This window comes from Phasianus colchicus, chromosome 4 (genome assembly GCF_987193195.1).
Source record: "Phasianus colchicus chromosome 4, bPhaCol1.hap1.1, whole genome shotgun sequence".
Taxonomy (NCBI): domain Eukaryota; kingdom Metazoa; phylum Chordata; class Aves; order Galliformes; family Phasianidae; genus Phasianus; species Phasianus colchicus.
This window is the reverse complement of record NC_143439.1, coordinates 72327046-72345773: the sequence shown is the minus strand read 5'-3', so window position 1 is coordinate 72345773 and position 18728 is coordinate 72327046. Positions and strand designations below refer to the sequence as shown.

The following is an 18728-nucleotide window of genomic DNA, read 5'->3' as shown; positions in this document are numbered from 1 at the left end:
TTGCTGTGGGGCACAGGTGGGAAGGGACAGATGGGGGTGGCCAGGGCTGGCAGGGTAAGTGCACAGGGACCAACGTGCTCAGCACAGGGACACACAGCTGGGCTGTGGGGCACAGCCACGTCCCGTCCCATCCCATCCCCTGGCACCGCCGACCCATCAGAGCTCAGGAACAAAGCACCGCCTGCTCAACACCTGGTGCAACGACCTGGGGTGCTCACTGCTGCCATTCCTATAGAATTTGCTCTTAAAGAGGTTTCTTATTTTCAAGCATTACAGTGCGCATCGTTCATCAGTGCCCACTGCCAGCAGCACAGCCAGCAACACACCCCATCCAGCAACGCATCCCATCCAGCACTCACCATTCTGGGTCAGCTTTGTGGAGCAGACGAGCGTTGAGATCTGGAAGCTGTCCCGGGCTGACACAGCCAGGCCTGCCACGCTCCCACCCACACGGAACGAGGACCCAGAGAGGACCCGGGGCTCCGGGGAGCTCCTGGTGGAGGGCAGCCCCAGGTACGAGCCCGCGTCCTCCAGCTTCCTGCTGTCCCCCTGCAACACAGCACGGCTCACAGACATGCATACAGCTGGGGAGCGAGCGTGGCAGGTGTGGGGCGGCTGCAGGGCACGGGAACAAGCAGAGCTGCAGGTGAGCGGGTGTCCCCAGGGCAGGGAGCCAGAGGTCAGCAGCTTCTGGCTCTGAGGCATCGCTGCAACCCAGACTCAGCGCTCCGAGGGCTCCTCTGAGCTTAACGTGCACAGAGCAGCTCGCAAAGCTGCTTCCCATAGAGCTGCGTGCAGGGAGAGGAGGCTGCGTTCCAACTGGTGCAGATGGGGGGCAAAACGCGGGTGGGAGAGCATGGAGAGATGGCAGCAGTTCAGGGAGAGGGCAGCAGTGAGGCTGCAGGGCTGGAGCAGCAGCGAGCAATGGAAGAGTTGTATGCACAAGTTGCACCACGAGGGTGGGCACACAGCAAGGTCCCTGCACGGGTGGGACAGGCTGAGGAACTGCTGCTGTCACCATGACTCACTAAGGACACGGGCCAGCAGTGTCACCAACCCAGGGGGACAACGGAGTCCCACAGACCACTGCTGCCCAGAGCTCTGAGCTCAGCAATGAGCATTTGTCTTTACCCCAACTGCCACCCTGCCCAGCAAACTTCTCTTCTTCTGAAGGTCAAAGATGGCAGAGTTGTTGGTTTGCTTTTCCCCTTGGGCTGTAAGCCCTGCGCCCAGCTGCAGGCCGAGGGCAGCACAGCCCCGAGGGGGTGGGGGGCTCAAACACACACACGTCCCTCCAGCACGAGATGAAGAGGTCTGAGGAGCTGTGAGGATGGAGTTCACGCTCCTCTGGCAAACAAAGATAAAGATGAAATATCTTCTCCCGGCCCCGGTGCTTGCTGGGAGGAGCAGAAAGCTGCAGGACTGGGAGGGCAGCACAGAGCACACCAGCACTGCACAGAGGCTGTGGATCTGCTGAACACAGCGGGGTCAGCGAGGGCAGCAGCAACTCTTTGAAAAGCAGAAAGTGCACACAGCGGGGAGATGTGCAAGGCTTTGTCTGCTCCAGGACGCCCTGAAGGCAGGAGGTGCTGCTGTGCGTGGGGATGTGGCACAGGGCAGCCCCCAGGAGAGCGTGGCTGCATGAGCACATAACGAATTCGGGTGCTCTGCCCAAATAGTGTGCAGAGGAAGGATGAGATAACAGATCTTAAATGCATTTTTCTTCTGGGGAAGAAAAGCACAACTCTCTGTCGGTACCGCAGCTCGCTGCAGGGAGGTCAGGAATCAGCAAAATGATGAATGAGCAGCGAGAAGGGCAGCGCTGGGCCAGAGCTCCAGGCAGGGAGCACACGGCTCGGGGTGGGCTGGCCCACAGGGGATGGGTGGGAGGACAGGTCGGGGCTGCACAGGCAGACGGGCAGTGATGTGCAGACGTGGGCAGTGACAGCAGTGTCGGGACGCTGCACAGCTGTGCCACGGGGGTGTTGGGTGGTGCTGCTGGGGCACTGCTGCACAGGAGGAGCGCTGAGGCACCGGGGCGGCTCATGGGAAAGGACAGGGATGTGAGAACAGAGAGGAGGAACCCCTCAGTGGTGCAGACAGCAAAGGGGAAGTCTGGATGTGGCTGCACAGCGATGGCAGCTGAGTGTCCCCAACCCACGGGGACCTGTGTGGGGAATTGGGTCTGCCCAGAGTGGTGGCAGTGACCTCCAGGAATAGCAGTAAGACCACAGAAAACTTCAGCTAAATGCTGGGGCTGAGGTATGGAATCACCTCCTGCAGTGGTATCGGGGTGCACAGGGCAGGAGCCCAGGGCGCAGCCCCACTGCTCCCCATGGCCGTGACAGACTCAGCTCCCATCACAGCACAGCAGAGCACCAGCTGCCTGCGTCAGCCAGCTGTGCCTCTCCTAACCAACAGCGAGCCTTCCCTCCTCGCGTTTCCTCTGTGCTCTCAGAAGAAAAACAGACCCAGCGGTTTTAAGCCGACAAACCCCGGTGAAATCAGGTAAAACGCAGCAAATCCCTCCATGAGGACACTCCCTGCTGGGGCTGACACATTGAAGTTCCTTTTCCTAAACAAAACTTGGCACGGCTGACGCGCACAGCGGGGTTAGAAATGATGTGTGCAGAGAGCCGTGGTGGGGCCCACGAGGACAGGAGGAGATGGGGATGGGGACCCTGCGCACGTGGCTGTGGGCACTGTCCGGGGCCGGCACAGCCCGCTCTGCCCTACCTTGTACAGGATGAGGTCGTGCTCCCCATCACGTAGCGTGGTGCCATCAGGGCGCATCAGCTTCACAAAGGCCATGGAGAAAATCTTCTCGCTTTTGTCTTTAGCTGGGAGAGAAAAGGGCACAGAGGGAGGTGGAGGCAGCGCAGGGGAAGGGTGGGTGCAGCCGTGCAGGGCTGTGCTGAGGCCATCGCTGCCTTCCACCTGAGCACTACGAGATGCACTGACACATGCAGCTGCAGCAACTGTATGAGAGTGAGAGGGAGGGAGAGAACCAAAAATGGGAGAGCAGAGAGGAGGTGGGGACTGCATGCCTATGGGTTCGGGGCAGATAGGGTCATGCCAACTACCCCGGGCACCCTCCCTGCAGCTGGGACATGCCAGGCCCCCATCGTGCCCAGCACTACAGCTGTGGGTTGCTCCCACTCCTGTTAGCCCACAGGAAGGTGCACAGAGCCGCACCATCTCACGGCCATCCTCCTGATCCTCAGCTCTGCAAAGCAGCTGACAGCAGCCCCTCTGCTCCCTGCAGCCCATGGCCACGAGGCCCAGGCAGTGTCAGCACGGAGCCCAGGAGCTGCTGTACAGAGGCAGAGACATCTCGAGGTCTGTATCTCTGCATGACAGCTGGGACAGAGCAAACCAGGGACAGCAGCTCGCTTCTTCCAGGTCTCACAGCAGCCCTGGTGCATCCCCACAGCACAACAGGACAAAGGCTGCTTGTGTGGCTCCTGCCTCTGAACCCCAGACACAGCCAGAGCCCCTCCACCACAGCCCGGCGGGCCCACGAGCAGAGCAGTGCACAGAGCAGTGCTTACTGTCACTGGAGGAGCGGTGCCTGAAGGTGAACCGCAGGTGGGTCTTGTGGACATCCTCAATGGGAACTGCAATCTGAGGGAGAAGAACCCACATGAGCGCAGCAGGGAAAGGGCTGGGCAACTCACCCAGTCCTGACCCCCTGCTTCGTGTGGGGCTGTGAGCTGCCACGTCCAGACCCCACGCTTTGATGTGGACCAGCACAGACCTTCACCGTCTCCATCCACCGCTGGTGCCGCTGCTGGTAGTACACCACGGAGCGGTACTCGCTGGCCGGCTTGTCTCCCGCCCCGTGGTAAATCACATTCTGCAGAGAGATGTTTGTGGTCAGCTCCCAGCAAGCCTCTCATGACTTACAGATCAAAGGACGCCAAAGGCAAACCCCTGCTAACCCAGCACAGACAGCACCAGACAGGTCCAGAACCCCCACAGCTGCCTTGCTCCCACACAGCCCAGGCAGTGTGGGGACATGCTTTGGAGCATCCCTTCCCAGCCACACACTGCCCCGTCCCCATCTGCCACAGCCAGCGCTGCCGCAGCCTCCCAGAGGCAGTGGGAAGGGACACACGCGCCTCCAGTAGTGCTCAGGGCTGGAATTCCACCTCCCCACGGGAAATTCATTGTCACAGGCAGAAAGAGATGGGGACTGCATCTCCGCAGAAGCCCAGCAGGCGCCTCGCTAATTAACAACCTGTTCCCACAGGCCAGATAATAACAGTTTGCAATGACAGCAAACACTCTGGAAAAGAGACGAGGCAGCGGGCGCACGGAGGTGGAAGAGGCTGGGTCTGTCCCTTCCAATCACCTTCCCAAGACTTTATGCTGAAGGACAACCTCAGGAGCACCACTTTGCCAGCAGGGCTGTTCCAGGCACAGAGCTGCTGCCCCCGCCCCTGCTCCTGCTCCTGCTCAGGGACGCGTGGGGCAGTCACTGCTCACCATACCTGCACCACACTGCCCGACTCATCGCAGACGCACACCGTCACCTCCACGTTCTTCTGTGTCTTCTTGTTCCCCTTGTCGAACTCTCCCTGCACCAGTGTCAGGTAGATGTCGTTCCGGACATCCCCTAGAAGCAGTGCACTCAGTGAGCCGGGTCCCACTGCAGCCAGCACTGCCAGCCCACCCTCCCCTGCCTTGCCTTGAGGTCAGCACCAACACATGCACCAGGCTCATGCCCACCACCCTCCCCATACCCCTGCAGAGCACTGCTGCTGTGCCCATCTCCTGAATCAGTGATGCACTGCAGGATGGAGCAGGACGGTGCTGCTCCCTGCTTGCCTGGCATGATGACCTCTGGGAAGCCCAGCTTGCGTGCCACCACCGTGCTGCGGTCCACGAGGTGCGGGTGGTCCTTGCGCACCTGGTTCAGGTCTCCCCACAGCATCTTCAGGGACAACCAGAACCCTGTGGGGAACAGAGTGAGCGATGTCAGCCCCATGGCTGGCACCAGCCCGGCCCGAGCCAGCCCATGGGGCAAAGCTGCAGCCAGAGCTGCTCCCAAGGGGCACAGCCCTGAGGTGTGCTGGGGTGAGTGATCCCCGGGACAGCTCCAACCACAGCCCTGCTGCATGCAGGAGCATGATCACAACCTGTGGCTGCTGCAGGTTTACTGGGTTGGGGAGGGGGGGGGATCTGCTACCTTGTCCTTTGTGGTTGATGTCCTTCCCCTCCACTGCTTTCCTGATCATGTTGTGAAGGAAGTCGTTTTCAGCGGCTGCCCTGCCAGACACCAGGAGGAGCTGGGAGGGCTCACACAGCACTGCTGCTCTCCACCAACAACAGCAAAACAAATCGGACCCCCACAGCTCCCCACCCACCTGCTGCAAAGCCCCCCCATAGGGAGGTGCAGGAGAGCACCCAGGCTGGTTTGGGATGAACCACAACACCCTCACACCCACAGAGCCCCACTGGGGCTCCAGGAAGGTCCGTATCCCTCAGTGACTCATGGGCCATACCAATCCCCTTTCTTCTAACCCCACAGAGCTCCTAATCCTGATTACGCAGTGCTCCAGGGATGCACAATCTCTTTGCAAAGCCAAAGCTCCCAGCAGTATCTGTTCTGTGTTTCTGGCACTCCTGCTGCCCCACTCCACCGCCGTTCCCATGTCATCGCTGTCCCTGTGCCACCATTGTCCCCATGCCAGCCCAGCTACCAGAGCACTGCCTGCCCTCAGCCCCGGGACTTACAGGTGCACAGGGATGAAGTGCTGCTTGTCCTCGTCACTCTCACACTTCCCCTTGGTGATGTCAGTGATGTCCATCACTGCAATGGTATAGACACAGCAACCATGGATGCAGCCCCATTGTCACAGACCCCTGTGCCAAACCCTCCTGCACGCATGCACGGACTGCTTTGTCCCTTCTGCAGCCACAACCCTGCCCTGTATCCCAGCACGGATCCTGCTATGCCCAGACTCCACTCCCAGGGGTGTCACCGTATCCCACAAGAACCCCTCTGCCCCCTGGTGCTGGGTGGCACTGAGACACACGAGGCTCTGGGCAGGAACTCATGCTGTGCCTGCAATTCTGTGGGGGGTGGACCCAATGCCATGGCAGGGAGGGCTGCCATAGGGTCTGTGTGGCCACACTGGTGGCAGCCCCAGGCAGCAAGGACAGGGCGCTGCAGCTCAGCACCAGGACCATCCATCTGCTCCCTCCCCAGAGACATGCTCAGCTCAGAGCGCAATTAGCTGCCGGTATGTTAATAATTCACCTGGTAATTACTTCGTGGCCAAGATCCTAGTGCACGCTAATTGGCCAATTAAAATCGATAATTTCCTACCAAGCCCAACCAAAGAGGATCAATACCCAGAGCAGCAGCATTTGTCAGGGCAGGGTGGCGTGTGGGGAGCTCCTGCACTCCCCTCTCCATGGGACTCCCTGCTCTGGGGGCTCTGCTGGCACCACCTGCGTATCCCAGCCAGTGCAGTGATGGCGAAGGGGAAAAGTGAGCACAGAGGGAACAGGGCAGAGCAGTGAGGGGGGGTCTGGGTATGGCAGCTGCCCATGGGGTTGGTGTGGTGCTGGGGTCCACCCCGAGCCCCCCTCACCCGAGATGCCGAAGGGCCGCCGCAGCCCGGTGCTGAGCTTGCGGCTGAGGGTCTCACGCAGGTCCATGCGGCCCACCCGGATGATCTGACACACCAGGAAAAGCCTCTCTCGCTTCAGGTCCTTGCTGCCCAGGTCCTGGGGACACAGCAGGGTGTGAGCACTGAGTGAGGACGCTCTGCTGCCAGGAGAGCATGGCGAGCTGCGACTGCCTGGGAGGACAACTGGGGGTGCGGTTAATGGGGTGCAGAGCTGCTGCAGGGCTCTGCTTTTGGGGCCAGGGATTGCTGCTGTGCCCCACAGAGGGCACAAAGCTGCTGCATGGAGCCGGGGATTGTGTGCACAACACAGTGTGGGCTGATAGAGATGATGGCCTCAGGGAGTCCCCATGGCACGGACAGCACGGCACAGCACCTCGAGGTGGGACAGATCTGACACAGTATGGGACCTGGGGAGTAGCCATACACCCCAACTGCAGGCACCCCGGTCAGACCAGATCCCATGGGCACTGCCCCTGTGGGGCTGCGGCACGGGAACGCGGCTCAGGGACGCAGCGCCAGCCGCAGGCAGGGATCGGAGGGGAGCGATCGCTGGGGGAGTTGGACCGTGCGGCTGGAAGTGCTGATGCTGCTCATTTACATTGATTTCCCGGCTCATCTGCATATCGATGGCTCGGGCCGTCCTGAGGGTCAGCGCAGCTTCGCTCGAGCAGCAGAAACCTGCGCAGTCAGCAGGAGCTGCTCCTCGCCCGGCTCCCTGCAGGCAGCCGAAACCGGGACGAGCCTGGCGGCGGGGTGAGGGTGGGCAGGGGGCCGGGAGAGGGCCTGCAGTGGGACACAGGAGGACGGGACAGCCGGGAGAGAGAGTGCAGAAGGGCAGAACTGGGAGTGGGATGCATGGGGGGGGGGTGTGGACTGTGACAGGCTCGGGGATCCCTGTGCACACAGTGCCCCAGTGCATCCCAAGCGCTGCATCGAGGGGGTGTTGCAATGCAGCAAGGCAGGGAGGACGCGTGCCACCCCCCAGGCACAGACCCAGAGCGGGTGGGCGAGGGCCGGGGCTCACCGTGAAGATGGCCCGCAGGTTGTTGAGCAGCTCGATGTCCCGCGGGACGCCCGTACTGGCCCAGTGGATCACGTAGCTCTCGCTGGGAGGGAACGGTGTGAGCAGCCCGCAGAGGGGCCGGGGCGCCCCGCACGGACACGGTGGGCACAGAGGGACGGGAGCCCGGCCCCACAGTGCAGGGGGAGCACGGCACCTGATCATGCGCTGCTCTCCCGGGTCGTACAGAGCCATGAAAAGCTGCGCCTCCTCGCCGATGTTGCAGACGAAGTTGCGCACGCAGAGATAGAGGCTGTGGGAGGGCGAAGCCGCCAGGCGTGCGCTGCAGCCCGGCTGGCTCTGCTGCGAGCTCTGCGGAGCATGAGGCTGCTCAGCCCCACACGCAGCTCAGGGCTGTGGGGCACGGCTGTGTGCAGCGCCATGGGCACGTGGCACGTTGGGGTCGGTGCCACCCTCACCGTCTCCTCCTGGATGCGCTGAGTGACGGTCTGTGCTGCCCTTCTGTGCGCCTGGAAGAGGCTGATGATGCTGGTCCTGTCGGGGTCCAGGATGTTCTCATCCTCGTCCCGCACCACCAGGTCCAGCGCCAGGATCCTGCAGAGGGGGGTGAGGTTGGGACCCAGAGCCCGGCTGGGCTATATGTGGGGCTGTGTGTCCCTCCAGGACCTGCAGGCAGGGGGCTGTGAGCACGGCACGGGGCAGGGCAGTCCTGGAGATCACAGCCGGCAGCAGAGCAGCGGGGTGGGAACAGCAGTAGCACCAGGGATGTGTTCTGCCCCAACCCGGGCCCATCAGCAATAGCTCTTGGTGAGGTGGGGTGCGCAGCATTGTCCCTGCCACCCCGGGTCAGCGGGGACACGAGGACAGCCCCATTCCCCTCTCACTTGTTGCCATAGTCGATCTTGCTGGTCACCTCCTTCTTGAGCTGCAGAAGCTCGTCCTTGGGCAGCGTACCCGAGAGCAGCTGTGAGCGCTGCTCCATCAGCTCGTACATCATCTGCTTCACCCTGCAGTACCGCTCCACCTGCCCTGTCTGTGGGCAGCACCGCGTGCAGGGTCACCCCCGGCCCCGCCTCGTCCCCGTGCTCCCCCGCCCCCACCTCCCCTCACCACATAGAGCTGCTTCCAGATGGCGGCCCACTCCCGCAGCGTGGTGGTGATCTCCTGCACCATGGGCATCTCGGCGGGCACCACGCTCTCCTCCGCCCTGGGGAGGGCACAGAGCCCTGCAGCGCCCGCTGCCAGCACGGGGCTGCCCCCCTGCCCCATACCTACCCCCTGCGCTCCACCACCGCGCCCTTCAGGCGGATCAGCGAGGCCGGGAAGATGCCCTGGGGAGCAGCAATCATTGCTATCCATAGGCACGGGCCGGGGGCTTCACGAGGAGTGAGCATCCAGCAGGGGTCCCCATCCCCTCGGTGTTCCCAGTGGGTACCCCCGCAGCCAGGGCTGGGTGAGCCCTCCCCCGTGCCCCTCACCTACCCGGGCAGCCCTGTTCCTGAGCGAGTACCCGCGGTACCAGCCTGCAAGGGAAGGGAGGGGCTCACCATAAGCCAGGCTTGGGGCCCGACAACCCCCGTCCGAGTGCAGCTCAGCCCCAGCCCAGCTGTGACCCCTTACCCTCGGACGCCTGCAGGATGTGCACCGTCTCCCCAATCTCCAGTGGGAGGTGATGCTCGTTGGCACTGGGAAAGTTCCACACGGCTGCAGAGAGAGGGGCCAGGAGCTGTGAGCAGGGGCTCCTCGTCCTGCCCCCGCCCAGCAGAGACCCCGCGGCCATGTACCTCTCACTCGGCCCCCACATAGGGTAGAGCCACCTCTCCAGGCATCGCTCAGCCCTGAGCTTTGGGGGTCAAGGCACAGAGTCCCAGCCCTACACAGGGCGAGCAATAGCACGGGGTGCTTCCTGCTGCAGCAGCAGCCGCTCTGCTCCTGCTGCTATTTTTGCAGTGATGACTCCACTGCGGCTCCGGGAGGGGGCAGCCCTGACCACAGGACGGGCTGCACCCTGTGCAGGGGACCGTCCCTACAGATGTGCCTGCAGCTGGTGGCTCCCTGCTGGGACCCTGCTCACACCTCACCCCTCACCTCCAGCCTGCATCCCAGGGACTGCAGTGCTCCCAGGTCTGCATGGCTCATCCGGGACCCCCAGCTGGAGCCCCATGGCCATGCTGGCTCCTCGCAGCTCCGAGGGCCCTCAGCTCCCCACGGACCCCTCCTGCTCTCTGCACGAGGACCCTGCACAGCCCCTGGCCCCAGTCCTGTTCACCCCCCTGCCAGGCCCAGCCCTCCCACAGGGAAGCCCAGGGGGTCCCTGGCAGACCCCCCCGCAGCACAGGGCAGGGCCTTGGGAAACGGTCCCTCCAGAAAGGGGAAGAGGCACAGACCAGGGAGGGCAGGAGTGGTGTAAAGAGAAGTTCCTCGGGGTGCTGCAGGGAGGCTGACTGGGGCCAGGGCAGGGATTGAGGCTGCCAGGGCTCTGCCACAGCCGCTGCAGGGACCAGGAGCAGGGACTGGGAGCAGAGCCCCAAGTTGGCCCAGGGGCAAATGGCAGGGCTGGCTCTGGGCTGCACAGGCACCTCCCCACAGGCAGATCAGAAACGAGCACAGTCCATGGCACCGGTCACTAATGAGCTGAAGAGTCCAGGAGCCGAGCACCCCGTGCAGGGGACCATCCCTACAGATGTGCCTGCAGCTGAGCCCAAGTCCCAGCACAGAGGGGAGGACAGATCCTGAGCAAGCCTCGGAAAGGTGCAGCCTCAACACTCTGCCCTGGTGCTCGGCCCCTGGCTCCGTGACTCCCAGCCCATCCCATCACCAGCCCCACAGCCCCCATCCACTCTACGCTCGATCCTGCAGCCCCTGACCTTCCAAACCCAGCAGCAGCACGGCGGGGACCCGGCCCCCGACTCTCACTACTGAGCATCGCCACCGCCCCACCCGGCACTGCTCACCCCGCAGCCCCTGGCTCCCTGCTCAGCCACAAAGGCCCCACTCACCCACGCCATACTTCTCCTCCTTGGTGGGCAGCCAGGGGGCCATGGCCAGCCGCGCAGCACGGGGACCCGAGGCGCCGCGCGGGGCGCCGGCAGTTCCTCCTGCCTTGCTCCCCGGGTCACGTGCAGCCCACCGGCTTGTGCAAACCTCTGCTTCCTCAACACCCGGCGGGGCGCCGCGGGGCCCAACAGCAGCCCGGCGCCCCACCGGACAACGGGTGGCCGAGCGCGGCGCTCCCGCGCTGCCTACGCCAGGACTCGAGCCGCGCGGTTGCCGGCACGCCCCGCGGCCGCGACGGAGCCGCCCGACCCCAGCGACGCCGCGGTGCCCGGAGCAGGACGGCGGGCTGGAGCCCCGGGCACAGCGAGCACCACGGGGCCGTCCGCGCCCCCGGCTGCGGCCAACCCGCCCCCGTCCCTCAGCGCAGCGCAGCGCCGCGCGGAGCTCTGCAGGACCGAGCCCTGCAGGACCGAGCCCAGCGCTGCTCTCCTGCAGCACCCAGCGGTCAGGGAAGTAACAGCTCGGCACCGCCGCCTTCCTTCCGCTCTCGGTGCCCGCCCGCCCGGCTCCCCACTTGCGGGGAGCTCACAGAGTCACGGAATGGCCCGGGGTTGGAAGGGACCTCAAGGATGATGAAGCTCCAACCCGCTGCCACACGCAGGGCCACCAACCTCCGCATTTCACAGCAGCCAAGGTGCCCAGGGCCCCATCCAACCTGGCCCTGAACACCTCCAGGGATGGACGGGGCATCCACAGCCTCTCTGGGCAGCTGTTCCAGCACCTCACCGCTCTCACAGCAAACAACTTCCCCCTCACATCCAACTGAAATCTGCCCTCCCTCAATTCCAACCATTCCCCTCGTCCTGCTGTCATCTCCCCTTCCCAAGAGCTGACTCCCCTCCTGTCTGTAGGCTCCCTTTAGGTGCTGAAGGCTGCAATGATTCACCCCGCAGCTTCTCTTCTCCATGCTGAACAAGCCCAGCTCCCCAGCCTGTCTTTGTGCGCAGCCCTGCTCATCTCCGTGACTCCTCCGGACCCTCTCCGTACTGAAGGCCCGGCAGCAGCGCTGCAGACGGACAGCCAGCCGAGCCCAGCAGGACAATCAACCGCCCCGTCCTGCCGGCCAGCCCCCGACGGCTCCGCGCTGCCCTCCGGCCGCAGCCGCGGTTTCCCTCCCGGAGGCGGCGCCCCGCCGACCCCCGCGGCGCCCCCCGCTCTCCGCTCCGCTCCGCGCCCGGCGCCGCCCGCTGCGGCACGAAACGCATCCGCAGATTCGCCACGAAACACCGGGCGCGTTCGTACGGCGCGGCCGAGCGGAATACAGGCGGCTCCGAGCGCCTTCGGCTTTTAATCGCAATAAGAATCCGACGGGCGCACCGCGCTACGAACGAGCGGGGCGCCGGGCCGAGCCGCTCCCGCGGCCGCCGCTCGGAGCCGGACGGGCCGCCCCGCAGCCCCACCTGGCGGCCGGGAGCCGCGGGCCGCGGTCTGGGCGCCGGGCTCGGGACGCCGAACCGGAGCGGTGCCGGCCAGCCGGGCTCTCGCCGCGCCCCACGCTCCGTGCGGGCCGCGCAACCCGGGCCTCCCGGTCCGCCCCCGGAGCCGCCCGTTGCCACGCAGACACCGCCCTTAGCAACGGGCCGCGCGCCGCCGGGCGGCGGGGGCGGCGCTGATTGGCGGCTGCCGAAGGCCACGTGACGACGCCGCGGTCACCTGACGCCCGCTCCAGGCAGGGCCGAGGTGGCGGCGGCGCGCGCAGGTGAGCGGCGGCCGGGCCGGAACCGGAACCGGAACCGGAACCGAACGGACCCGCGGTGCCCCCTTCGCTTCGGGCCGACCCGCTGCCCACATCCCCCTCCGGCGCGGTCCGGTGACCCCCGGCTGTCCCCGGCCTCATTCGTGCACTGCGCTCCGGGTCGCTTGGCCCGGCCTGAGCTCCTCGGCCCTCCGCCCCCGTGTGCCCAAATCCCGTGTGCCCCAATCCCGTGTGCCCCAATCCCCATGTGCCCCCATCCCGTGTGCCCCCATCCCGTGTGCCCCCATCCCCACGTGCCCCCATCCCTGTGTGCCCCTGTCCCCCTCTGCCCCAGCCCGGCCTCGTCTGTGTCCGTACCCAGGCCGTGCCGGTCCCTGTCCCGGGCCCTCCCACCCCCTCACGTCCCACTGAGGGTGGCTCAGCCCCAGGCTGTCCCCGCTGTCCCCACGCCCTGCAGTCATCAGGGTGTCCCCGTGCCACCTCCCACCTGCTCCTTGCAGTGGAAGTGCCATGGCCACCGGCGGGGCCTCGAGCTCCCCGCCCCAGCAGAATGGCACCGGTTCGGTGCTGGAGGACGAGGAGGAGGATGAGGACCCAGCCCTGGGCTGTGATGGGGACCTGGAGGTGAATCCGTACGATGGCCTGCCCTTCTCCTCACGTTACTACGAGCTGCTGCGGCAGCGCCGGGAGCTGCCTGTCTGGACCACCAAGTACAGCTTCATGGAGCACCTGGAGGGCAGCAGCGGCATCGTGTTGGTGTCCGGGCCCCCTGGCACAGGCAAGAGTACACAGGTGAGCGGGAGGGCAGGGCCGTGCTGCTGCTGAGATGGGCACAGGGCTGTGCTGTGCTGTGGTGCTCCTACACGGAGCAGCTGTGATGCTGCTGTCAGGAGAGGCTGCATCCTGTGGTGGGGCAGCAGCCTTCCCATACACTGATCCTGTTGCTGCATGAACATCCTGCAGCCCTGGGCTCTGCTTGCAGGCCTTGATGCAGCGGATGGCCCCATGCGTGGCATTGCCAGCCCCACTGCGGCGGGCAAACAGCACCGAGTGCAGTGCTGGATGTGCCAGGGCAGGAGTGCTGGCTTCAGGCAGTGCCTCTGCATGAGCTGGGGAGGCACTGCCACGTGTGTGTTGGGAGAGGGTTGGGACTCTTCTGGGCTCAGTGTGATGGTCAGGGATGGTCAGTCTGGACGATAGCTGGCACATGGTGCCAGGATCGGGCCTCCCCATGGAGCAGGGGTAGCGTGTCCCATCTGTGCTCCTTTGACACAACACCTGAGGGTGTCGTCATGCAGACTTTGACCTGTGAAGGTATCGCCTGGAAGCTGCAGGGGTAACCATGGGCCTCCACGGGGCTGGTTGCTGTTTGGATCAAAGCTCAGCAGCTGCCGGTCGCTGGGTTTATCAGGGTGTTGGCTGCAGGGCTCTGAGCCACTGGGTGCAGTTGTGCTGCAGCGCTCAGCTGAGGTTCAGCACGAGGCACAGCCCAGCGAGGAGCCCCCCTTAGGGGCCTCACACAGTGCTTGGTAGCCCTGGGGCTGGGCTGTCCTCAGGTGCAGACACCATGTGGGTCGTGAAACCACCACATCTCCAGCAGACGGGGAGACACAACGTGATTGACACGGAGCATCTGATCCCATGCCTCGGCGTGCCAGCACGCTGCAGATTGGTGTTCTGCCCAAAGGGGGAAGAGCTGATGCTCAGGCTTTGCTGTTGGGACAGCAGTCCCTTTGCTGTTTCTGTGGCTGACTGTGCTCTGTGCCAGTCCTTGTGAGGAGGGGGCATTGAGCTGTGCACAGCAGTGATCCGAGGGGGCCCTGTCACGCTTGGGCCCACCTGTGGGCACAGCCAGGCACAGGGCTGGGGGCTGTGGTCCCTGCAGAGCTGTGTGTGGCTATGGGAGCAGATCCCTGCCACTCGAGGGCACCTGCCTGCAGGTACTGCGTGGTGCAGGATGTGGGCAAGGAGCCCGGTGTGTTGCAGTTAAATAGCAGGTGTATCTGGCTACAGGAAGGGAGTAAGGGGCTGGTTCAGAGGAGCCCCATCTAACATGGACTGGGGTACATACTCATACTGAGCATAGCGGGACTGGAAACATGTGGAAACAGGCAATGGGGAGTGATGAGAGGAGGAATAATTTCCCTGCTAGGAAAGAAGTGAGCAGCCAAGACTTGAGTGGGAGTAAGAAGCAATGAGATAGAGATGGAGAGGGTGGTTGTCCGATGTGTTTAATGCAAGGATCAGGCAGAAAGCTCTAGACAGAGGGTGATGAGGCTGTGCAGCTCACTGCAAAGGCAACGGTGGGTGCAGGTGCAGCATTACCAGGGAAGGAGCGCCTGTGAGAGGTGCTGGGTGCCCCTGCATTGCTCCGCTGCGGGAGGTCCTCCGGCACCGGGGCTGCAGTGCTCAGGGTGGGTGTGGAGCTCCCAGGCCACCGACCAGCACCGTCCCCTCGCAGGTCCCGCAGTGGTGCGCCGATTACGCCCTGTCCCTGCAGTTTGCACATGGCCTGGTGGCCTGCACCCAGCCCCACAGCCTGGCCGCCCTCAGCCTGTCGCTGCGCGTGGCCGATGAGATGGACCTGAACCTGGGCCACGAGGTTGGCTACTGCGTCCCCCACGAGGACTGCTGCACCACGGAGACCATCCTGAGGTGCGGGGATGGGGGGCCTCGTGCTGCACGGTGCCGGCAGTGCCGCTCTAATCCCGCTCAGCTCCCTGGCCGCGGCGTAATCGTTTAATCCCCCCTGGCCTCATTAAGGGAGCCAGGCAGGGCGAGCGCTGGGTGGGAGAGGCACGCTCCCCTGGGGATGTCTGCAGGCACAGCCACCCCCTGACGGGCCCGGGCCGCGCAGGTTCTGCTCGGACGAGATGCTGCTGCGGGAGATGATGTCGGACCCCCTGCTGCGGCAGTACGGGGTGGTGGTGCTGGACGAGGCCCAGGAGCGCACGGTGCCCACGGATGTGCTGCTGGGGCTGCTGAAGGACGTCCTGCAGCAGCGCCCGGAGCTGAAGGTGGTGGTGGTGACCTCCCCGGCCATGGAGGAGCGACTGCGCGCCTTCTGTGGGGATCCCCCTGTGGTGCGGGTGCCCGGAGCGGGGCCGTCCCCACAGCTGCTCTACAGGGATGTCCCAGCCCACGGCCGCGTCGCAGCAGCCTGCCAGGCTGTGCTGGACATCCACCGGCGGCAGGAGCCCGGCCACGTCCTCCTCTTCCTGGCCAGCGAGCAGGTGGGGCTGCAATACTCCATGCCTCAGGCATTTGGGGCATCCCTGTGCCACCGGCGTGGGGCAGGAGGGCTGGAGGGGTTCCCTGTCTGTAGTTCCTAGGGAAGCCCTGACTGAGATGGGAGCTTGGGATGTCCTCTGGGCTGGGGCAACTCAGCTGTGGGCACAGTAGGGCCCAAGGTCTTCCCCCAGGGCAGCCAGGTGGGCACAGCCCTGTTTAGGGTTTGTGGATATCCTCTGGGCACTGCTGCGACATCACTCGTGGCCCTGTCCTTCCTGCAGGAGATCACTGAGTGCTGCAGGGCCATCCAGACTGAAGCTGTGGCACTGAACCCGGGGCTGGGCCCGTTACTGGTGCTGCCCCTGCACCCCGGCGTGGGCCGTGCAGCACAGAAGGTGTATGAGGCACCGGAGGAAGGCAGCTGGGAGCGGCGGGTCGTCGTCACCCACTGGCTTGGAGACTCGTCTTTCTCTCTGGGATCTGTGGGCTTTGTCATCGACACGGGGCTGGAGCTGCGCAGTGTGAGTGGGGTTGGGGATGGGGAGCTTGGCTCTGCCCTGAGGCAAGCTGAGAGCATGGGAAGGGGGTCTGGGTTCGAGATCATCTGCTCATCCTATTGCCTGCCTGGAGACACAGCCCAGACCCTGCTCTGCACTGTCGGGGATGGGGGAGCTTTGGCATAGACAGGGGCTCACCTGTGGTCCCTTCCCATGGGCTCACCCTGCAGGTCTACAACCCCCGGATCCGTGCAGAGTCCCAGGTGCTGCGGCCCATCAGCAGGAGCCAGGCAGAGTCACGCATGCAGCGAGCTGCTGGCAGCCCCCAAGGTGAGCCCCCCCTCAGGGCACATGGGGAGCAATGGGTGCTGGCGTGTGGCTCCAGCAGGGCGGTGTGCTGCCCTGCCCCTGCTCACAGCCCCTCTCCCACAGGCACCTGCCTGCGCCTGTACTCAGAGGCCTTCTATGAGCAGCGCCTGCCTCCCAGCCCCGCGCCCCACGTCAGTGAGACCAGCCTCAGCCGCCTCGTGCTGCTGCTGAAGCGCCTGGACATCGCTGACATGGGCCAGTGCGACTTCCTTGACAGGCCAGGTGGGGCTGAGACGGAGTGCGGTGGGGGTGGGGAGGAGAGCTGGGGCCAGCCGTGGTCCACACTCCCTCTGGAAAGGGGTGGAAGTGTCCACAGCGGCAGGGCCACCTGCCCTTGGCGGCACTGTCAGCTGTCTGACCTCCTGCCCCAGCCCCTGAGTCGCTGATGCAGGCGCTGGAGGACCTGGACTACCTGGCTGCCCTGGATGATGATGGGAACCTGTCAGAGGTGGGGATCATCATGTCGGAATTCCCCCTGGACCCTCAGCTGGCCAAGGCGCTCATCGCCTCCTGCGAGTTCGACTGCGTGGACGAGATGGTCAGCCTGGCTGCCATGCTCACAGGTACGGGGTGGGTGCCGCTCTGCTGCTGGCCAGGGGCACGATGCAGCCCCCGGGATCCAGCCCCACGCGGTGACCTCTGTGTGTCCCCAGCTCCCCCCTGCTTTGTGACTCCTTCCACACGCCTCGAGGAGGCTGTGACCGCACGCCGGCGGGCCCTGCTCCACCCAGATGGAGACCACTTCACCCTCATCAATATCTTCAATGCCTTCCAGCAGCGTGAGTGCCAGGCAGGGGCATGACTGGGGCCAGGCGGGACCCCTGCACACATCCCACGGCTCCTTTGCTTCTTCCTTTGCTTCTCCTGTGCTCAGCACAGCACCACAGAGCCTCAGCCTGGCTCCGAGGGGTCCCAGCCCCAGCGCGGGGTTCTCACGCGTTCCCTGTCCCGCACTGCTGACCCCTCTCTCCCCGCAGACAACATGGATGAGGGCTGGTGCCGCAAACACGCGCTGAGCAGCGAGGCGCTGCGCCTGGCGGGCATCGTACGGGCAGAGCTGCTGGAGGTGATGCAGCGCATTGAGCTCCCCGTCTCACCCCCCGCCTTCGGCACCGACGCCAACGTGCTCAACATCCAGAGGGCGCTCATCTCGGGCTACTTCCTCAAGGTGGGCTGGGGGCCGCGAGGGGCCCGGCTGCGTGGGATGAGGGGCACTGCCGGGCAGCGCCGTTCGCCTCCCTCTCGCTCCCCAGGTAGCCCGGGACATCGATGGCTCCGGCAACTACGTGATGCTGACGCACAAACACGTGGCCCACCTGCCCTCCTCCTGCTGCTACCTGCTGCGACAGCCCCCCCAGCGCCCGCCCCCCTGGGTCCTCTACCACGAGTTCACCATCTCGCAAGACAACTGCCTCCGCGTGGCATCGGAGATCCAGCCCCAGATGTGAGGATCTGAGGGCTGGGGAGGGTCCGGGCTGCGCCCACGTGCAGCTCCAGCGCTGCAGCAGAGCCCTGGGACGACGCCTGGCCTCGGGGGGCAGACGGGGGCCGTTCCCATTCACGAGGGGTTCCCATTTGTGGGAGGCTGCTCCCAGCGTTGCCCCTACCGCGTCTGGCCCCCAGCTCCCACCCCTGGGGCCAGCCCCCCTCCCTGATCTCCCGTCCCCGTGTCCCCGCAGGCTGGTGGAGCTGGCACCCCAGTACTACCTGAGCAACCTGCCGCCCAGCGAGAGCCGCGATCTGCTCATGGAGCTGCGGGAGAAGGTGGTGGCGGCAGAGGACGTCCCTGAGGTGGCCGAGCCGCTGGAGGAGGCGGCCGGGGGGGAGGACGAGAACCGGGACGTCTGCGTGCTGCAATGAGAGGGAGCCGCCGGAGCCCCCCGGCCGCGGGGCTGCCCGGGTTGGGCCGGGACAGCGGGGTGGTCTGGGGACACTGTGCTGCTGCGAGGGGCCGAGCGCTGCCCGGGGACTGCCCTGCCACCGGCTGCAGGACCGGCCCCTGGTGATTTCCCCGGGGACGAAGCCGTGCACTTCTCCCAATTCCCGTGCTGGAATTGGCTGCCCGGAGCGGTTGTGGATGTCCCATCCCTGGGGGGGCGGGGGGGTTCAAGGCCAGGCTGGATGGGGCTGTGGGCCGCAGGGCTGAGGTCGCGGGCCCTGCCTGTCTCACTCCCCAGATGCAGGGGGCAGCTCCTCAGGAGCGATGGGGCCGCTTG

At 65.0% G+C, this 18728-nt stretch overlaps 2 protein-coding genes across 2 annotated transcripts in view; one reads left to right on the top strand and one right to left on the bottom strand.

Annotated features, from left to right (window-relative positions):
- The window catches only part of LOC116225614 (dedicator of cytokinesis protein 2-like), a 52692-nt gene extending 40874 nt beyond the window's left edge, over positions 1-11818 (bottom strand). The window contains exons 1-18 of the mRNA XM_031588056.2: positions 10662-11818; positions 9283-9366; positions 9145-9185; positions 8938-8993; positions 8773-8869; positions 8547-8695; positions 8121-8256; positions 7859-8013; positions 7666-7747; positions 6603-6738; positions 5740-5815; positions 5192-5271; positions 4831-4956; positions 4494-4618; positions 3758-3856; positions 3552-3624; positions 2737-2840; positions 360-549 (exon numbers count right to left, since the gene is read on the bottom strand). Coding sequence (XP_031443916.2) covers positions 360-549; positions 2737-2840; positions 3552-3624; positions 3758-3856; positions 4494-4618; positions 4831-4956; positions 5192-5271; positions 5740-5815; positions 6603-6738; positions 7666-7747; positions 7859-8013; positions 8121-8256; positions 8547-8695; positions 8773-8869; positions 8938-8993; positions 9145-9185; positions 9283-9366; positions 10662-10704 — 1852 coding nt within the window. The 5' untranslated portion in view covers positions 10705-11818. The remainder of the gene's footprint in view (positions 1-359; positions 550-2736; positions 2841-3551; positions 3625-3757; positions 3857-4493; positions 4619-4830; positions 4957-5191; positions 5272-5739; positions 5816-6602; positions 6739-7665; positions 7748-7858; positions 8014-8120; positions 8257-8546; positions 8696-8772; positions 8870-8937; positions 8994-9144; positions 9186-9282; positions 9367-10661) is intronic.
- Positions 11819-12309: 491 nt separating this feature from the next.
- DQX1 (DEAQ-box RNA dependent ATPase 1) lies at positions 12310-18723 on the top strand. Its single transcript, XM_031588057.2, has 12 exons — positions 12310-12418; positions 12916-13207; positions 14877-15070; positions 15273-15648; positions 15928-16167; positions 16374-16473; positions 16576-16734; positions 16884-17075; positions 17166-17291; positions 17490-17680; positions 17766-17956; positions 18192-18723. The coding sequence occupies exons 2-12, from the start codon at positions 12926-12928 to the stop codon at positions 18370-18372; spliced, it is 2232 nt and encodes a 743-aa protein (XP_031443917.2). The 5' UTR covers positions 12310-12418; positions 12916-12925; the 3' UTR covers positions 18373-18723.
- Positions 18724-18728: the final 5 nt, after the last annotated feature.